Here is a 19570-nt window from a genome sequence, read left to right on the forward strand (position 1 = left end):
GCAAAATAAAGAATATTTATTTGCAGAGTAGACCACTGAGACTCCCTTTATTTCAAGGGGTCATCGTGTCGAAACATAATGTAAGGACACAGTTATCACACACATATAGAGTGAATAATTGTGTATGTACTTCTTTATTTAAACATTCATAGGATGCCTAGAGTTTTGAAACTTCTCCTTGGATAATTACAATGTATTGCCATATATTGGAGCCAGTGTCAATTAGGGCCAATTACTCATGAAAATATTTTCCCATTACAGTTTTCACATATAGAAACTATCACTCCCCATTTTGACAGAGGAAATGGGAAATCGCTATGGGATGTCCTAGTTAAGATTTAAATTAGCAAGAAACTTGTTACCGGGCATTATAAAAGATATGGAATAATAGGACATAACCTTGCAAAACCTTGGCATCCTCCCCACTACGACCTGTAAATTATCTGCAGAAATTACCTATTCTTGTGCGGCAGCTTATATTTCTCTCATTGGGGAGGGAGGGGAGAGAAGAGGAGGGGGCCTTTAAATATTTAATTAGTAGCATGATATGAAGACAATGGTGCATGCCAGGCACTTTGATCTTCAGCCTATACTCTTCCTAATTATACTCAAATTTACATCGGTCATTGCAAACCTCTGGCACTTCTAATTACTTATTCCTTAAAGACCCTTCCACAGAGAGGTATTTTTCATACTCACAGCTCTGGATTTCTCTAAATAGTTTTCTAGGCCATTAATTACTTTCTCAAGGTTTTATATTTATAGTATATATTTTATATATAAATAAAATAACCTGGCTAATTATGAATGTCTTATTTTATTTTATTTTGCTTTCCTTCTTGAACTGTTTAAATGGAAATTTGAAATCTCTTTTCATCATGCAGATTTTAAATATCCATGTGTGGCTTTAAAAGTATTAATGTCAAACGGGGGGTTAAAAATCAAAGGAATGCCCTTGGATTTGATCTGATGATTTCCTTACCACCTTTTTTTCTCCATGCGCATGGACAGCTTAAAAGCATGTGACAGAAATGCTGCCTGTCCCCTAGGAAGGGCCTTTAATCATATCACGCCCAGTGCTGTCATTTGTTATTTAAACAGAAGTTTGGGAAGTTTGTGCTAGAAGCAGTGTGTGAGTGTTATTATTTTATTCTCTTGAGATAACTTGAACGTCATGAAAAGAATGATTATTTATCACCGACATAGCAGCATCTCACCACAATAAGTGGAAAATTTACAAGATTGGTAATGGAAAATTTGTAGTGAAAATTTTTTCAGGAATATTCTTTTTTTTTTTAAAAAAAAGCTTACATTTGAAAGAAAGCATAGCCTTTGAAAAGGGAGTACTACAAGTTCCCATCCATGATTTGCTGGAATCATCATGATTCATTCATAAGCTACAATCCATTTTTAGTAAAGAAAAAAAATTGCTGGAAACAGTGCTGTGACTCTCTCCCTCTTCAATCAAAAGCAAGTTTAGAAAGGCGTATGAGGCGATATACCAGCTCACCACTCTAAGCTTGTATTTAATTAAGCTGAAAATGTTCATAATCTAATCCTTTTTCAAATTGCCTTCCTCCACAAGAGGGTCTGTGTTTGCACAATTAAAAAGGCTCACTTTAACCTGACCTAACTAATGTATTAGATGTAAATCCTTCCCTATTGAAACAAGTGCTGGGATGACAGCAGGAAAGGAATCATAAGAAAAGAAGGAGCTCCTTTATCATGCATATAACATTGATAGCATTCATGATAACGGAAGCCTGATCATCCTTATTTAGTTTTATAGCATGTTACCTAAAATTATTCTCTAATTCAGAATACTCTGAGGGGACTTTACACTGTGTCTCAGTCGCCAAAGGGAAAGAAAAAAATGTAGGAACCCAGAAAGTAAGAGATTTTTTGCATTTATAAATAAAGGAATAATGGACTAATTAAGTTGATATATTTGACAGGAAGCAAACTTTCAGATCTGGAAGCATCTTTTCAACCCCAAGTTCACACACCCCTTCCCCAAGAAGGCTAACATTTCCTCTGCAGGGTAAATGGTGACTTGTTTCAAGTTAAGAGAAAAAAAATGTACTGCAAGACAAGTTATGGATCTGGGGGACGGAGTTTTATGTATGATAAAATAAAAGCTTTGCAAAGCTCATAAAATACCTAGATTAAAGACGTGTTCAACATGATTACCCTGTTTACCTAGAAAGCACAGCAAGAAAGAAGATAATACAAAGGCTGAAGGGTGAAGTCTTAAGATAAGTTGCACTTACTAAGATGCTTTAACATAGGGAGCAGGCTTTTGTTTATGGTTGGATGAAATATAGCTCAACTCAATTTTCTCTGCTTGGACTATATGGAGTATAATGTTCACAATGTATTATAGCTCATAATGATGTAAAATATCTGGGCATTTCTGTTGGTCTGCCCGTCCATCCATCTATCCATAGGTAGTCCTCGCTTAGTAACTATTCATTCAGTGACTGCTCAAAATTACCACAGTACTGGACAAAGGAACTTACGAATTGTGCCTGAAGTTATGGTAGTTGCAGTGACCTCCCTTAGCCAAGTGATTATAATCTGTCTGTTTGGCAACCTGTTGGCACTTAAAACTGCTTGGCAGGCACCTGGTGATTATGCCATTGCCATCTGCAATCTTTCCTGCTGGCTTCATCAAAACGTCAATGGGAAAGCCAGCATGGAATGTTGCAAGGTGCTGCCACTTACTAAGAGGAGTTGTTTCCAGGCACTGCCTGAAAAATCCACACTGAAATCAAAGAAGAATTTTCAGCCATGAAAATTTACACCACTAGAGTGAAGAGGCAGCATGGTAAGGATCACTCAGTGCCTAATGGTAGAGGGGAAGCCCTGTTGGCCCAGCACAGACTGTTTCTGTGTCTCCCAGCTTAGCTTCTGAAAATCTTTGTTGATTTGCAGTTCCTAAGTGGAGATATAGCACTTACGTACAGTAAGGTAGAGTAAGGAGAATGGGGTGCCTCAGAGGGATGGAGGAAGCTCAGCATAGAACATGTTCATGTGGTTTCAACTCAGGGCCTACAAATTCTTCTTGCCTTTCAGAGAATTTTCAACTACTGAGTGGAGAAACATTCATGCACAGCTTGTACCAGATCTCCCAGGGTCTCCCCCACCCTGTGGCCCATACCTGGGATAACCACTTGCAAGATTGCTTAATGACTGCAAGCAGGAATGCCTAGATTGTGCTTGTTAAGGGAAGTAGTCATTTGGGGACATAGTTAATGACTGTTTTGTTCGATGACTGAGATTCTGATGCTAAATGTGGTCCTTAAGCAAGGATTGCCCCATCCATCCATCCATCACAATAGATTGCTCATACATAATTTTTAGTTACCACAGATATCTTCAGGCCTTCCTCAAAAATCCAAAAAGGTGATATGAGGACACAAACTCTGTGCCTCCTTTCCCTAATCCTGATCTTCCCTAGCATCTGAAGATTTCATTTTACCCGAGAATGGATTCCTGAGCAACAGGGTCCCCTGTTGTGGAAATATGGCACTACATTCAGCCAAATGCAGTCAAACTTTCTCTGACAATTGGAGGCTAGTTCTTCATCAATTCTATACTTATACTAACAAATGCCTGAAGACATTTACTGGAACTCCCAAGAATAGCTTTATGGAGAACAATAGCTCTCTTCCTGTATTATTCAATGTATAGGGAAGCCAAGGGATTAAATTCTAGGGGGGAGGGGGTAGCACACCTTTGGCATTGTCCCAACATACTTCCATTTCCTTGCTTTCATTCTTAGCTTCTATGTGTTGAAGGAGTTTGGAGAGACATCTTTCTGTATTAGTAGGCAATCTTTCAATTGTACTGTCTATTAAACTGGCATGTGGGTTAATGTATCCATTGTGTATAAAGTGGGAATGCAAAAATCTGCTCCTATGAAATCATTTTAAAAGGGAAACAGGAACTTCAAGTAAATAACAGATTTGTACAATAATGCAGCAGCACTACAATGCTATCACAGAAAATTGAAATGGGGAGCTTACAATATTTTTTAAAAAATACCCAATTCATGTTTCAGTAGCAAGGTAAAACTATTACTCTGAATAAAGCATTTACTCTACATTACTCTTAAACCACATTAGCTTCATAGCATTAACTTGCTTTATGGGTTCAGTTGATCATGACCTGTAAAATGTTAAGCAGAACTGCTTTAAATATCCACTAACACCATGCACGGGACTGAGAGCACAAGGCAGTGTTTTATGAAGCGGGGAAAAAGTGTCCCCTTATGAAAAACTAGCACATATTCTTATGTCACTGATATAAACAGGGTACGCATGTTAAATAATGTATAACACTGGCAATGTTTTTCTAAGCAACAGGAAGGCAGACTGAGTTTATTTTAGTTCCTGTTCTTTTCCAACAGAAATGCACGTACACAAAGACAAACATGTTCAAATATGACATTCATGTGCAGGAAAGCTGAGAATTCCCTTTTGTTCTCTGTTAATGAACAAATTCTGTGTTTTTAGGGGAAGGATAGAAGCCTGGAATTACTTTTTGAGTAACGCTGGCCAACATCTTTGGCAATTATGATTTTATTAATTAAAACCAGAACCACAGAAACATGCTATTGTTCTTACATTTGACCCTTACAATTTTGCATTTCAGCCATTTTTGTAGCACAAAATGTCATCAGAAGTTACTAATTCAGCACCAAATGGGTTATAAGAATGTAAAGTTTATATTTTAAAGATACTTTTTAAAAATTAATTGCAAAGGCCTAATAGAATTCCAAAGGTCAGGATAGGATATTTTAAACAAAGAAAACTATTCCTGCTACTTTTTAATTAGAAGATGTTGGCATGCACAAAAACATACATTCACAGTATTTATTCAGCATTATTAACCCACCCTCAACCTAAGTTTGTGGGACAAAAAAGAGGATCAGACTTATGAAAACACAGACCCATTCCTTTTCTACATGCCTCACACCTTACTAGGTGCACCAAAAAGAAACAACATAAGCAGCAATGCTGAACATAGCCTACTCCTGAAAAAAGCAATTTTACACATGTTCTTAGGAAGCATTTTATTTTTACTGCTTTTTAAAATGTAGCTTAAAGTTGAACACAGAAAGATAGTCAGTGAAAGTATTCTTTTTTTATGTTCATTGCCATAACAGCTCATCTTCATTTATTTATATAGTGAATCAGTACTATTTATTATATGATTTCTACATGTTTCCTGTACACAGACAGCTTTAAACATTTCACATAGGTACCACATTACTCTAAATTGTGCAACTATCATATAATATATAAAATACCGCAATGGAAACTTTACAGCAATTTGACCTCATGGTTATTTGGCTAACTCTGCTTCATAATATCCAATGCAGTTAATTGTACATTTTTGATGTTAATAATGTCTGTCAGTTTCAAGCATAAATTGTCTTTGATTAATATTTAAACTGTGTTTGAATAAAAATAATTGTGGTTATATTTCCTATTCAGCAGCCATTATGGCTTACTAGAGGCCTCTTTAAGAAAAAGAGCAAGCTAAATGGCTCAGCTGTCCTTACTATAGGAAGCTTAAAATCACTTTTCATCACTGTATCAACCAGGACTGTAATATAATTATAGCTACCCTATGATTGGGATGAGTATGTGAAGTGTTTATGCACTACTAGGCACAATTACTGCATGCTAGTACTGTCTTATTATTTTGCATAATAAATATTTTTTAAAAAACATAATTCATGTATCTGAGCTCCAGTAGCATTGTTAGGGAAAGAAGGATGTGTTTTGATAAGCTGAAATGAACCAGCAAGAAGATAGTTGTCATACTGGTAGCATTTTTAAAAAAAGTTCATTCTAGGATGTACTCAGTACACAATGTACTTGGTAGTCTCAGTTCCAAAATTCAGCAGCTGGGTTGAATAGAAAGATGAAGGGAAGAGAGGAATTAGATTTGTTATGGAACCAATATAGTCCCTCAGGAATCTTGAGGTTTGGCACAAAATCCAATCTGTAATTTAAAGCTCTTATTTTCAAAGTATTTTTAAATTAATATACTGCTAATTCATACAAGTGTCGGATCTGTCCATTCTTTTCTCTTAAGGCAAGTGTCTTTCATCAGCAGATATTTGGTCATTGGAAGGCCTTAGCATAAAAAAAGAACTGTTTTAGTATACCACAGCCAAACATAGTACAATTGAGTAGAAAATATTATGGCCCATCAGTGAATTTATCATTCATCTATGATGAAATACTTATAAAAGAATAGATTACTTTCCTATGGTAAAGTAAGTTGTAACTCTTGAGCTAAGACTATCGCAAAATTCTGTTTATAGAGAAATTCCCCTTCACTGAAACATAATGTTCCATTACCAATATAAATAATTTTCACTGTTCACATAAAAAGTCAATTATTTGGGCTAACAATTATTAGAACCAATTGAGTCTAAGTGACTGATTGTTAAATCAGTGTGTAGAAAGATATAAAACTCAGAAACTGACTTATTGGATGAAATGTATTACAATAGGGGATGATGAGGGAAGCATTAGTCCAGGACTATGAAGATCCTGGTTCAAATCCTGACTTGCATGAAATTCATTGGGTGGTTCTGAGTCAGTTGCCATTTTCCAACCTAAACTATCTCACTGAGTTTTTCAGATAATAAAAAGGTTGGGAAAAATCATGTAAGTGGTTTGTTCCTGGAGGAAAAAATGGACTATATAAATTTAATAAATAACATTATAAAGATATATCCTTCAAAAGATATGTCCTTCACTTCAGAGTAGCCACTGATCTACTTTCAAGAACTCTTGTTAAGAATGTCAGAATATTCAAATACAATTGTCACTGTTGCTGATAAGGTTATTTAGTGACAACACTGAAGAAAATGTAGGTAAGAAAAGCACTGAAACTCTCAAATTCTACTTGGGAACTAATTATCATCAAAATATGATCCAGTTATATGTGACCCCTTGGTCAAATATAACCACCATCATCCTTTCTCCTAAAGAGTTCATATGCAAGCAATATCAAAAACTAACCATAAATAGGAAACACTTCGCAAACACCACATCAAATTACAAATGTACTGTCTGAGATGACCATGGCGAAAGAATGTCTATGTTTCTGCATCCACTTTGATGTAACCTGAAGCCAGTTCTACATAAAAGAATGCTGAAGAGAATGCGTCTGGCTCTGATAATCATGTACAGTAGAGGTTTGTCAAGTATCTCTCAGATTCTGATAGTGAAAACCAGTGACGTACCAAAAGAAAACAAGGGTCTGATATTTGAGATCAGTAATTCACAATGACATCTTTCATGTTCATTCCTCCAGAAGCACGCTAGTTCAAATTAGTATCTGATATGTGACAATCAATACAATCATTTTTGGAGCAGAGAAAGGACAAAAAGCTATCAAAACCACAGAGGACAAGAAAGACAGACAAATTCAGACTGTCATTGTCTCCCTAAGACATATTTCCTACAGACATTTTTTTTTTAAAAAAAAATAACAGCTATTTTGATCCACAACAGAAGCAACTGCCACCTTGAAAACTCTTGATTCTAAAAAGTCAGTTGAATCCTGATAACCTGATTTCTTTACAAGACATAAAAGAGATGAATGGTATAAATACATGGGAAAAGTGTAATTGTAACTATCTTGTATTTTCAGTATACTTTACTAAACCAGTTTTTCTGCACTGTCACGAAGTAATATAACCAAGATGCTGCAATATGATTCCAAAGAAGGTGCCGTGTTGTGTGTTAATTTGTATGGCTGGCCACAGTTGAGTATTAAGATGGAGAGCCATGGAAAACTTTTAAATAAATAAACAAGGATGCCATCTTCTCAAAATTGGTTCAGCAGTCTTGAGGATTAAGGGACCAAAGTAACCAAGAACTGTTGAAATTAATCAGATAAGATGAGTGATTTCCTGATCCACCTTCCAATTCTATGATCATCCATGAAAGACTTTCCTTTTATTCTTTATCTTTAGAGAAAAAAAAGGGCAGCCTTGTTTTCACTTGAAAGGAAGCTCATCTGATAAACCTGCACTCTTAAAAAAAAAAAGGTTGACAAGGGAGGAAATGCATGTAAATGACACTCGAATAGGATCTGGGTCAGAAAAGTAATTTAGTTTTGTGGGGTTTTTTCCTATCCATATGTCAATCATATCGAGAAAAGCTATTAAAAACATCATTTGGTGTAAGTTATTTGTTTCTTACAGGGGGGAGAGAGGGAGGGAGGGGAAGAGAGAGAGAGAGAGATCTTCAATGAAGTTCTAAGAATTTTAAATAGACTGTCTGCTAACCTAGAAATAGAAAGGTCAGAGTGCAAACAGTTCCTGTCTTGAGCTTTGACAGGCACAGCTGTGTTCTTAGAAGAATGAATGACTGACATAATGAAAAGAAGGGGATGCCCTGCAGTTTCAGAATGTATTGTGGTGTTCAGTTGTTAATACTAGCATAAAACACTTAATAAACTAGGCTTGGTATCCTCATCTATGGAACATACTTTCATGCTGATATTTCACTTGTAAAAAGCACACCGTCTGTGATGATGGTCATTTCTCTACTAGCAACTTATAATCATTGATCTATTGCTGTGACAAAATAGTAGTAATGAGGATATCATTACTTCTAAGGACGCCTGGATGATGCTACGGAAATACTACTAATGGGCACATGGTGTGTATATCCCTTTTAAGCACTTGTGGGATAATGAAATTGAAAGGATAATAGCAAATAAATTGTCACTGAAATAATGATAGTAAACAATAGTAGATTTACAACCTTGCTTTCAAGTAACAATTACGACACTAAAGTTTGACGATATGTCTTGTTAAAAGGAAACTGAATTATTGGAACACAATAATTTTAAAAAATTTTAAAAAATGAGAGAGGGAAGGAAGGAAAAAGAAACCCGAACGAATTAGCAGTCTGGACTGATCTTAAATTAAATCAGAGAGGAAATCATTGGAGTGTTTTTGGTTTAAGAAAATACAGAGATGAACGATTTTAAATTTACCTCTACATCTTTTTTAAAAAAGCCAAAAAACCCTAACACTATTGTTATGCTGATTTAGATATTGATTTGACACATCATTTCTCAGTTTAATGGAGTAATTTGAGAAGAGATTCCTGAGATTTAATTCTAATGAAAATTAAACTCCTAAGAAATTACCAGAAAAATCTGGATCTTGGTATGCATCATTTATTCATTCAACGATTTTTCCAATCTTTGAAATGAGACTGCAATTTCCCATGGATTTGTCCCAAAAAATTTGTTTTATGAGTAATTCAGACAAAATGAAATAATAATTCATTAAAAGCAATATATTGAAGCATAATAGGACCTTTTCAAACATGTGAGGGTTTCATTGTAGCAGTAAAGAATGTGAACACTTTGTGGTCAATGTCAATGAATGTTTAGCAAGTATTCCCAAAGTGAAATCAATATGAGAAGAAAGGAAAACAAATGGGATATTCTGGGAATCTACCTAATGCCTTCTATGTCATGCCAAGCACTGTTTGTATGAATTGTATTAGCAGACTTAAAGTGGATTTTTCCACTGGGATCCTCTAGGCTGGAGTTGCAGCACAATACAGTTCTTACCCCATACAAGTGACAGCCTTGCAGCAAACCTGATGGGTAATGGGTGTCAGTAGGAAAAGGTGGGGAATGAAGGCAGAAAAAAGTCAGCTTCTGTTGGACCACATACATAAGTAGCATGCTACAAACTACTCTCACACTCTCCTGCCATTACACAAAGTATCACCTATGCAAGGCAAGAACCGTACTACAGAATCATATTTCTTTATGCTTGTTGAACTTGCAAACAAAATGGACTTACAAACATCCTGTTGGAAGATAACTCTTCATAAGTAGGGGACTAGTTGTATATGTATCACATATCTACCAAGAAGTGAGTTGTGCTGAGTGTTATGGATTCTCCTAAGTATAGGGCTTTGGGTAAAAAAAAAAAAAGAACTTTGACATCTCAGAAAATATAAATCATATTTCTCCTTCCTTCCTTCACTTTCCTTTTTTCCTACCCCCCTCTCTAAATAAAGTAAAGATTCCCCTGCACATGCATGGTAGTCATTTCGGGCTCTAGGGGCAGCACTCATCTCCGTTTCTAAGCCGAAGAGTCAACACTGTCCGAAGAAATCTCCATGGTCATGTGGCCGGCATGACTAAACACTGAAGGTGCACAGAGAGCGGTTACCTTCCCACCAAAGTGGTCCCTATTTTTCTACTTGTATTTTTATGCGCTTTTGAACTGCTAGTTTGGCAGAAGCTGGGACAAGTAATGGGAGCTCATTCCGTTATGTGGTGCTAATGATTTGAACCGCTGAATTGCCAACCTTCGGATCGACAAGATCAGCATCTTAGCCACTAAGCCACTGCATCCCTTCCCTCTCTAAATACAATACAATAGTAGAGTTGGAAGGGACCTTGGAGGTCTTCTAGTCCAACCCCCTGCCTAGGCAGGAAACCCTATACCATTTCAGACAAATAGCTATCCAACATCTTCTTAAAGACTTCCAGTGTTGGGGCATTCACAACTTCTGGAGGCAAGCTGTTCCACTGATTGATTGTTCTAACTGTCAGGAAATTTCTCCTCAGTTCTAAGTTGCTTCTCTCCTTGATTAGTTTCCACCCATTGCTTCTTGTTCTACCCTCAGGTGCCTTGGAGAATAGTTTGACTCCCTCTTCTTTGTGGCAACCCCTGAGATATTGGAACAATGCTATCATGTCTCCCCTAGTTCTTCTTTCTCTAATAAAGCTTAGGAAAAAAGCAAACAATCAAACTTGGTAGTAGCTTTGTTTAATGAGTGGATTTTTCTTCCTGAAATGGGGAGATCTCATTGGAAGGTATATTGGAGTTTCTTAAGATATTTATATCTGTAATTAAACCTTTGCCACTGTATTCTTTTTTATTAATATATTTTAATCACTTCTTTTACCTTTGTGTCATAATTTTGTAGGCATCAGGGAGGAAACATTCAGTATTCTCCATCTGGAAAGGATCAGCATCACAGATCTTGTCATCTGTCCGTCCATAATTAGCACTCTCTATCATAATGACATCACTTCCTGGACACCGAAGATCAATGGAGTAGCCCTCACAGGACAGTTCTCTCCTTACCAAACCAAAGGGTAGTGCTGCTCGGCTAAAACCTTAAAAAAACACAATAAAAAATTAGAAAACATATTGCATTATTAAATTATTCCCTCACAAATAAGTTAGAGAGATAACTCTAAAATACACCTTGGTAAACATGAGGACATTTTTAGACTTTTACCATACCAGAAAGTGCCAGACAGAAAATGTCCACAGCACACCCTGGATTTTCTATGTAGATGGATGGAAATATTTATATAATAGAGCAGCTTGTTCACATCCTTCTTGAATCAAGAGTTAAATGTGGCCATTATTCTGAATGCATCATTTTATAAATAAACACATGGTTGAGAGTTGTTCTTTAAAAAATAAATTATGAACTTTAGAGATTACAGGAAACATCCAGCAGATTTCGGGGTCCAAACAAGTCAAACTCTGAAAGAACAATGAGTGGAATTTTTACGCTAAGTGTGCAGTGGCGGCTGAGTGGCTGGGTCATTTTTTGGCCATCAGGTTTACAACATACTTTCAAGCCAGGACCTTTGCTTAATGAGCCCTAGTTTGTGTTCTCACTAATTTAATTATTTTTAACAGATGTTTATGATTGGCTTTCTTCATCCTGGGTCAGCCCTTGCATTGACTTCACCTTAAATTCAAGCACTATGTCACAAGTATTATTTATTTTCCATGCTCTCTCCTGTTCCTAGCCTACTGCTGAACTCAGGACAGCCTGAGAAGTTTTCACAGCAAGGCTATGTTCTCTGCCTCAAAATAACAGAAAAAACAGGGCATCTGCTTGTTGAAAAAAATAACAACCCCCAAAACAATAAAATGTTACAGGCTTATTCAACTTGATAATTTAAAACCAATGTGTTCTCAATTCTTCGGTTTCTTTTGTTCACTTTGTTCCTTTCATCTCAGATCATGTGGGATTTGTATGTGCAGTAGCTTTCTGCTGAATGAATTTTTTTGAGCTACGTGTTAAATGTCGCTTAACTTCTTTCCTTTCCGTGCAAACCATGATTGCATTTTCACAATAAATCTAATTATAAAATGGTTCCGTGGCAAATGTCCAACCTGCAGCTCCCACAATAGTCAGAGAGTTGAAAACTTGGTTTATAAACAATTTTTCATACCAATTTACCCAAACGTATTGTTTTGGTCCTGATTTATTTATCATAAATTATCCTCTGTGGCCTGTAGTGACTGGAAGTAGCATGTGCATACTTAACCACTCAAAGTGGTTTTAAAACCGTGGCAAGAAGCCATGTGCAAGATTCTCAGTGGACATGTCTGTCACCCAACCATTTTACATTAAGTGTGATACGTGAACAGACAAATTGGGATTTCCATCTTTATCAGATGCTGGGAATGCATGATCAGCAAAAAAAAAAAAAAACTACATTGTGATGATGAGCTGATTGTATTTCACACTTCTGTAAAGCCAGAATATTTTTCACAAGATAAGAAACTATTTGAACCAATTCCAATTCTGTGAGAGCAGAATCCAAGGGCTATGTTGAGCCAGAAGGAGAAGCTCCTTGTGAGAGCTGCGTTCTGCAATCTTTGTTTTTTTATAAGGACGGCACTGGGACATGTAACAAAATACAAAAGTCTTTTCAAGCATGTACAAAACACACAACTCTTTCACTGGTAAAGCATCACAGAAGTTGCACTTAAAATGAAGGCTTTTTATTTCCACAACAGGAGATTCAACTTTGAGTCAATATTAAGCTCAGCACTTTTCTTCTGATTGTATTTACCCTCTGATAGCTGCAAGTTGCTGCCAGCTATTCTGCCAGTCTCGAATACCATTTGAATACATACAACTGAATTAGCAACGACCCTATGCCTCACTGATAGCCTATGCTAACTGGGAAATACAACTGACACAGACGGAAAACCATTATGAAAAACAGGTGGGAGTACAATACAAGCCCATAGCCTGGGCCTCTGAAGAAGAAGCATCATTATTGCATTTAACTTCCTCATATTTCTCTTCATTGAGTGGTGGAGGAGGGATCTAGAAAGTTTAGGAGAGATGATAATGAGGATTCTGCAGTAGAATGTGTGTGAGAGAGTGTCTGTGTATGTATGTGCTGACTCCTGAAGACTGCCTGGACAAGTCCTTGAAGTGTTTTTGGCAAAGTGTTTTGTAAGTGGTTTGCCATTGCCTCCTACCTATATAGAAGGACTAGGGGAGACATGATACCAGTGTTCTGAAATCTCAGGGGCTGCCACAAAGAAGTGGGAGTCAAGCTATTCTCCAAAGCACCTGAGGAACGGTAGGACAAGAAGCAATGGGTGGAAACTAATCAAAGAGAGAAGCAATTTAGAAAGAAGGAGAAATGTCCTGACAGTTAGAACAATTAATCAATGGAACAACTTGCCTCCAGAAGTTGTGAATGCACCAACACTGGAAGTCTTTAAGAAGATGTTGTCTGAAATGGTGTAGAGTTTCCTGCCTAAGCAGTTGGTTGGGCTAGAAGACCTCCAAGTCCCTTCCAATTCTGTTATTCTATTCTATTCTATTCTATTCTATTATGAAAATAGAATACCTCAATGTCACCCAACTAACCTAAAATGGGACTAGAATTCGTGGACTCAGTTTCTAGTTTGACCTTGACCACTTCACCAAATTGAGGCTCACCTTAGTAATTAGCATATAGAGGTAGTCCTCGATTTACAACCACAATTGACCCAACAACATTTATGTTGTTAAGTGAGACACTTGTTAAGTGAGTCTTGCCCCATATTATGACCTTTCTTACCACAGTTGTTAAGTGAATCATTGCACTTGATAGGTTAGTAATCTGGCTGTTAAAGTGAATCTGGCTTCCCCATTGACTTTGCTTGTCAGAAGACTGCAAAAGGTGAACATGTGACCTTGGGGGACAGCAATCGTAAATATAAACCAGTTGCCAAGCATCTGAATTTTGATCACATGATCATGGGGGAATGTTTCAAAGGTCGTAATTGTGGAAAATGGTCATGTCCCTTTTTTCAGTGCTGCTGTAATTTTGAACAGTCACTAGATGAACTGTTGTAGGTCAAGGATTATCTGTACAAATTTTCATCTGAAAAACTGTAATGTCTGAAACACAAGACAATTACCAGTTTTCCCCAATCTGTTAGCTTTCAGATAATGTTGCATGTGCTGGCATGGAATGACTAAATTGTAATCTCACACATCTATAGTGCACTAAGTAACACACACTGCCGGAATTCAAGAAATGCTACTTTATTGCTGTGTAGTAAGAGATTTTGAAATCCAGCCCCAAATCCTTACTGTCCTTTTTAAAGACAACATGATCAAGATAGGATAGTTCTCTTTCTCACACTTTCTACTTCCTCAGGAGTCAGTAACTGTTTTTCCTCTCCCACCACTTTCTCAAGGCTAGAACTAACTTCCTGAATAAAGACAGAGGAATAAAATCATCTATCTTCTTTCTTGCCTATTATTAACCATTTCCAGGCCGCTTTAGAAGCTGTTCTGTAAAAACTAAAATAAGAACAACAATTCCAAATACTACAGTCCAAATTTCCTTATAGGAAATTTAACTAATATATAAGCCTTAATAGAAAGCTTTGGGTCTGGGTTTTTTTTTTTTTTTTTTGCATTTGTTGTGGAAATCAGAACTAATACAGTATTTCAACTGAGGTTGCCAGGACTATAGAATTCAAAACCAGAGAAAGTATCAGAAAATCCATGGCAACATGCTTTCATATTAAGGGACACCATAATCACTGAATCGTGAAACACTTCTTCTACGAAAGTAGTTCAGCTGTATCTCTAAACCATGGGAATGAATGAAAGCCAAGAAAATATGCATTAATAATTAAAAACAGAAGGAATATTCTTGAGTTTGGTGGCTGAGAAGGATAGATTTATAGTGCAGAGAAAAACATTATACACTGCTGTCATCTAGGTTTCTATAGTCTCATCTGAGCAATTGAAGAGAGTTGGTGGGAATGCAGTTTACATGCCTGTCTACTAATGCAGCAGTACTAGAGCAATTAAAAAAAAACAGATGGGAACACAGATAGATTTTTTTAAAAAGAGACTATCTTTCAACTTAGATTGCTCTATATTTTGGGCCGCTGCTAAAAATAATAGTTAGGTTAAGATTTGGAGAATTCCCAATAGAGGTAGCACATTCCTTACCATCACCCTCTTATTTATTTATTTTTTCATTTTTTAAAGAAAGGCAGTGTGAACCCAGAGAGAAACAAGCTGTGAAAAATGATGAGAAGTGGAGATCTTGCTAAGAAATCCAACAATATCATCAATATGCAAAAACATACCAATCTGTAACAATAAAGGTGAAAAAAACCTTCCTATTTTTCTTTAGGAACCAGATAAACGGCAGCCAGTTTTGGGAAGCTGGGATATCTCAGGTAAACGTATAGGTGTGCTTTCTTTTACCTTTCAATTGAGAACTGAAACGTGCAAAGGGATTATTGAGGATACGATAAGAGGAAAGTTATGGTCCGGATGAAATGTGTAACAGAATCTGGGAGAGTGAAGAGGAATCAGAATTGTTGCAAAAGACACATGATCCTATAGAAGCAGATTCAGAGCAACTCCATCTTAATTATGCTAGATTCACATTTCATAATGATGTTAAATTGAGTTGGGAACAGCTTAAAGAACCTTTCAAGTTGCTGCTGTGTTACCCTATTAATAATATGATCTTCTTAATAATCTAATAATCAAATATATTTCCATTCAGAAGGCAGTTCCTAATGAAGGGTTATTTTACTTCCCCCTACCATTTGGGAAAGCCCAGGTCTCGGTCTTACTCCTGTTTTCTGCATCATTGCAAAGTCTAGATTTAGACCTGTATGAAACTGATCTAAATTGTGTTCTTAAAGCTCATGGATTTTTTTTTCTGAGACTACATCTTTGAACACATCAGTGAAAAATATATTTTTGTTGCACACTTGCAACAAATAATTTCCTCTTCCCAATCAAATGTGAAAATTTAAACCTGTGGTACCCTAACTAGCACCTCTCACACATCTCCTTTGCTCGATGACTGAGTCAAAAACTGGGCATGCTCAGTTGTAGGAGGTGTGGCCAAAGATCTGATTGACTCAGTCTCCAAAGCAGAAGAGGAGTCTATACCCACACAATTGGATTATCCTTCCAGCACACTGGATAAGCTACCCAGTGCTTTCACTGACCAGGCAAAGAAGCCACTCTTTTTGCTTACTGAAAGTGAAGAAACCAGTTGAAGTAACATCAAAGAAACACGATTTTAGAAGAACAAAGTACTTCCCCAAAAGTGCTTTAACACTATCAAAAGAGTGCTTTACTCAAAGTATGATCAAAATGAAGCCTGTCTTTTCCAATTGTGCACCACCACCACATTTCAGTTGTGAGTAGAGAACAATCAAAATATATTGCTGTCATTAGTGCTGAGATGACAAACCATTTAGATTTCCGGTATGGTAATTTACTAATGAACCTGGTCCTTCAGAAATGATCTTGAAGTGCAGTACATAAACCGGTTTCAGCAGTACTATGGAGATAACACACTTCAAGAAGGGATTTAAAGCACAAGTGCTACGATAATTAGAATGCACTGTAAAACAACTCAAACATGTGTAACAATTTTAAAATACTGCTTGGCATCTAGTTAGAAGATGAATGTATGCTCATTCTTTAAAGGAATGAGAAGAAAAAGGAAATCCTAGAATTTTTGATGGCCAGAAAGCAGCTGCATGCAATAAACAAAATTGTGAAAGGCAATTAGTTCTGGCTTGTCTAAAACAAGGTGGAACACTTCTTAATTTCAATAAGCTATATTAAACTCAATAATGAGCTTATATATCTCCTGCACATGTCTACCTATAAGGCAGATATGTATGATTAAACAGATATTCATAGCAATATGTGCTTTTCGGGGGGTGGGACATATAGCCATGAAAATTAGGATAATTTGCATAGTGTAATTCATATATGTCAATTTGCACATCAGTGAAACATATTTCCATTGCACACTTGCAACAGTTCCCTCTTCTCAATCAAAATTGGAAACTTAAACCTGTGGTACTTTGTATTTGCAATATGTAGCAATTCGTTACACAGTGTTACCTATAAAATTAATCACTCTTGGATTTGCTCTTGATTATCTTTGAGACTGTTTGCTCCTGGTAGAATCTGCTTATCCTACTTCAACTCATGAAAGCATCTTGTAATTCACCCTCGCCTGCATCACATCATCTTTAGAGAATAATTTCTGGATTTATTCATTAAATTTTATTTTTCATTAATACTTTTGTGACTTTATGTCTTTCTGCTTGTTTTATTTATGTAAGTCGCCCAAAGTCTTATGATTGGGAACAGAATTAAATTGAACAAAATAAATTAAAAAAAAAACACTTTCAGTTATAAAACTAAAACAGTTCTGTGGAAAAACTAAAAACTAAAGTATTTTCTAGAAAATCTTCTTTTGGGGATAAAAAAAATCTATGTCATTTCAATGCAAAAGGAATGTCCTTGTATAAATAAAGACAGCTTTTTATTCATCTGTACTTTATTTTTTAATAAGAGGCTTTATCAAATTTGAGAAAAGGGAAGCCAGTTGAGGAAAAATAATGGTGAAAACACTCAACATATAAACCAGTTTCCAGAGCAAACATTGCTTGTTTTTGTAAAATAGGGAAAACATGTATGTACTCTATTTGTCCAATAAATAAACAATTCTCTATGCTTTTATCAGAAATTTGTACTTTACGAACTATACGGTGTGCTTAATATAAACTTTTCATAACATAAAGTTTCCACTAAGGAAGGCAAAGCAGGTAAAATAAACTGTGTTTCCCTCCTACAGACCTTAAATCAGCTTTCACAAACAGTTAAAATTGTTTGCAGAGATTTAGTAAACAGCATGCTTTGTTCGATTCATTATCCCTAACATTTGTTTAACTGTATTTCTGCAGTGAAGATATACCAGAGTTAACAATGTTCTACAGTAATCAAGATATAAAAATAATTGTATCTGCCCTTGACTATTTAAACTGAAAATTGCTACCATGAGATCTGCGGAGGAGAGGGGGAAGGACTTTCATTTTTTTTAAATTTATCCCCAAACAAACAAATAAAAGAGACTGTGACATTTCAATTTACATTAATATTGTCTGGGTAAAGGCATTAATATGCATATATTTATTTCCTGTACATGATTCCAAGAAATTGTATAGAAATTATCAAAGATAATGTTCACAAAAATACATCGATTTTTCTATCAGGAATAAAATGATTGTCATTTAAAATAAAACTTGGGCTGGTTTTGTAGAATGAGAAAAGTCATCTTGCAAATATCACATTTTTTAAAAAAATATTATACCTTTTTGATACTCTTGTGCCAAAAAGCTTAATGCGATAAATTGCAGAAGCACATTTTAGTGCCTATTGCTTAATAGATGCACTATTTTAATATTTTGTATTAATTATATTATGGTAATATAAATTATTAGTAAATCAGTGACTATTGACAAGTTTTAACATATAAGGTAGATTATTTTCATTTTTGGTCTATTATTCAAACATTTTTGTTTCTTTTGGTTTCATTTCATTTAATTTTGCTTTGAATTTTTAAATATATTCAGAAGTTTTGTCTTTTATTGTAATTTTGTAAATTATATAAAAAAAACAGAGATTGGTTATGTTACTAATCAATCAAAACACACTACAAAAAATTCAGTACACTAATACTTATCACCTGAATTAGATCTGGTATTTAGCACTCTGAATTCAGAACAAGGAATACATTCACATTCATATATGAGTTCTACTATTAAAATCCTTAGGATTTTTTCATTCTAAATTAAAACAAAAATGTTATTTTTTAAAAGAAATAGTTTAATAAATACTGCTTTTAACACAGACACTTAAATTCAGCTTAATCTCTAGCTCACTGTCCGGTCCTCATTAGAACTCATGGATATTTTAATTTGATTCCAATGAGGACAAAAATGTTGGAAATTAAAGTACAAAATCAAGCCTCCATCTCATTGGTTAATGGATCAGAATGTTACTTTTAAAAAATGAAATGAGTACTGTACTTTCTCATATGCATGAAATGTATTACAAAAATGCATAAAATATACAGTACACATACAAAACATGTATACATTGTAGACAGTAAAAACACAATCTCATACACATTATTATAAAGCAATAGAGCTGTCTGATATATGCAGAAAATGGAAAAATTCTCAAAAGAAGCAAATAAAGATTTAAAGATCAAGTGTTTGTCAGATGAAAATAGCAAACTTCGCCTTTCCATTATAAATATCATCACATACTATAGTTTTTCTGCAAGCATCATTGGATCTGAGCGGACTATACTAACACAATTACGAACAAATATATTACACGCACACAATCCTGACACACAAACGTCTAAACAGGCTTAAATAACA

General features: G+C 35.6%; 1 protein-coding gene across 18 annotated transcripts in view; it reads right to left on the minus strand.

Moving 5' to 3' along the window:
• The window catches only part of ADGRL2 (adhesion G protein-coupled receptor L2), a 265400-nt gene that overhangs the window by 91112 nt on the left and 154718 nt on the right, over positions 1–19570 (minus strand). For all 18 annotated transcript variants that reach the window (XM_081946479.1, XM_081946467.1, XM_081946480.1 and 15 more), the window contains one exon: positions 10980–11193. In XM_081946479.1, the coding sequence (XP_081802605.1) occupies positions 10980–11193 (214 nt within the window). The remainder of the gene's footprint in view (positions 1–10979; positions 11194–19570) is intronic.

Source organism: Natrix helvetica (assembly GCF_964273705.1).
Source record: "Natrix helvetica genome assembly, chromosome: 3".
Taxonomy (NCBI): Eukaryota; Metazoa; Chordata; class Lepidosauria; order Squamata; family Natricidae; genus Natrix; species Natrix helvetica.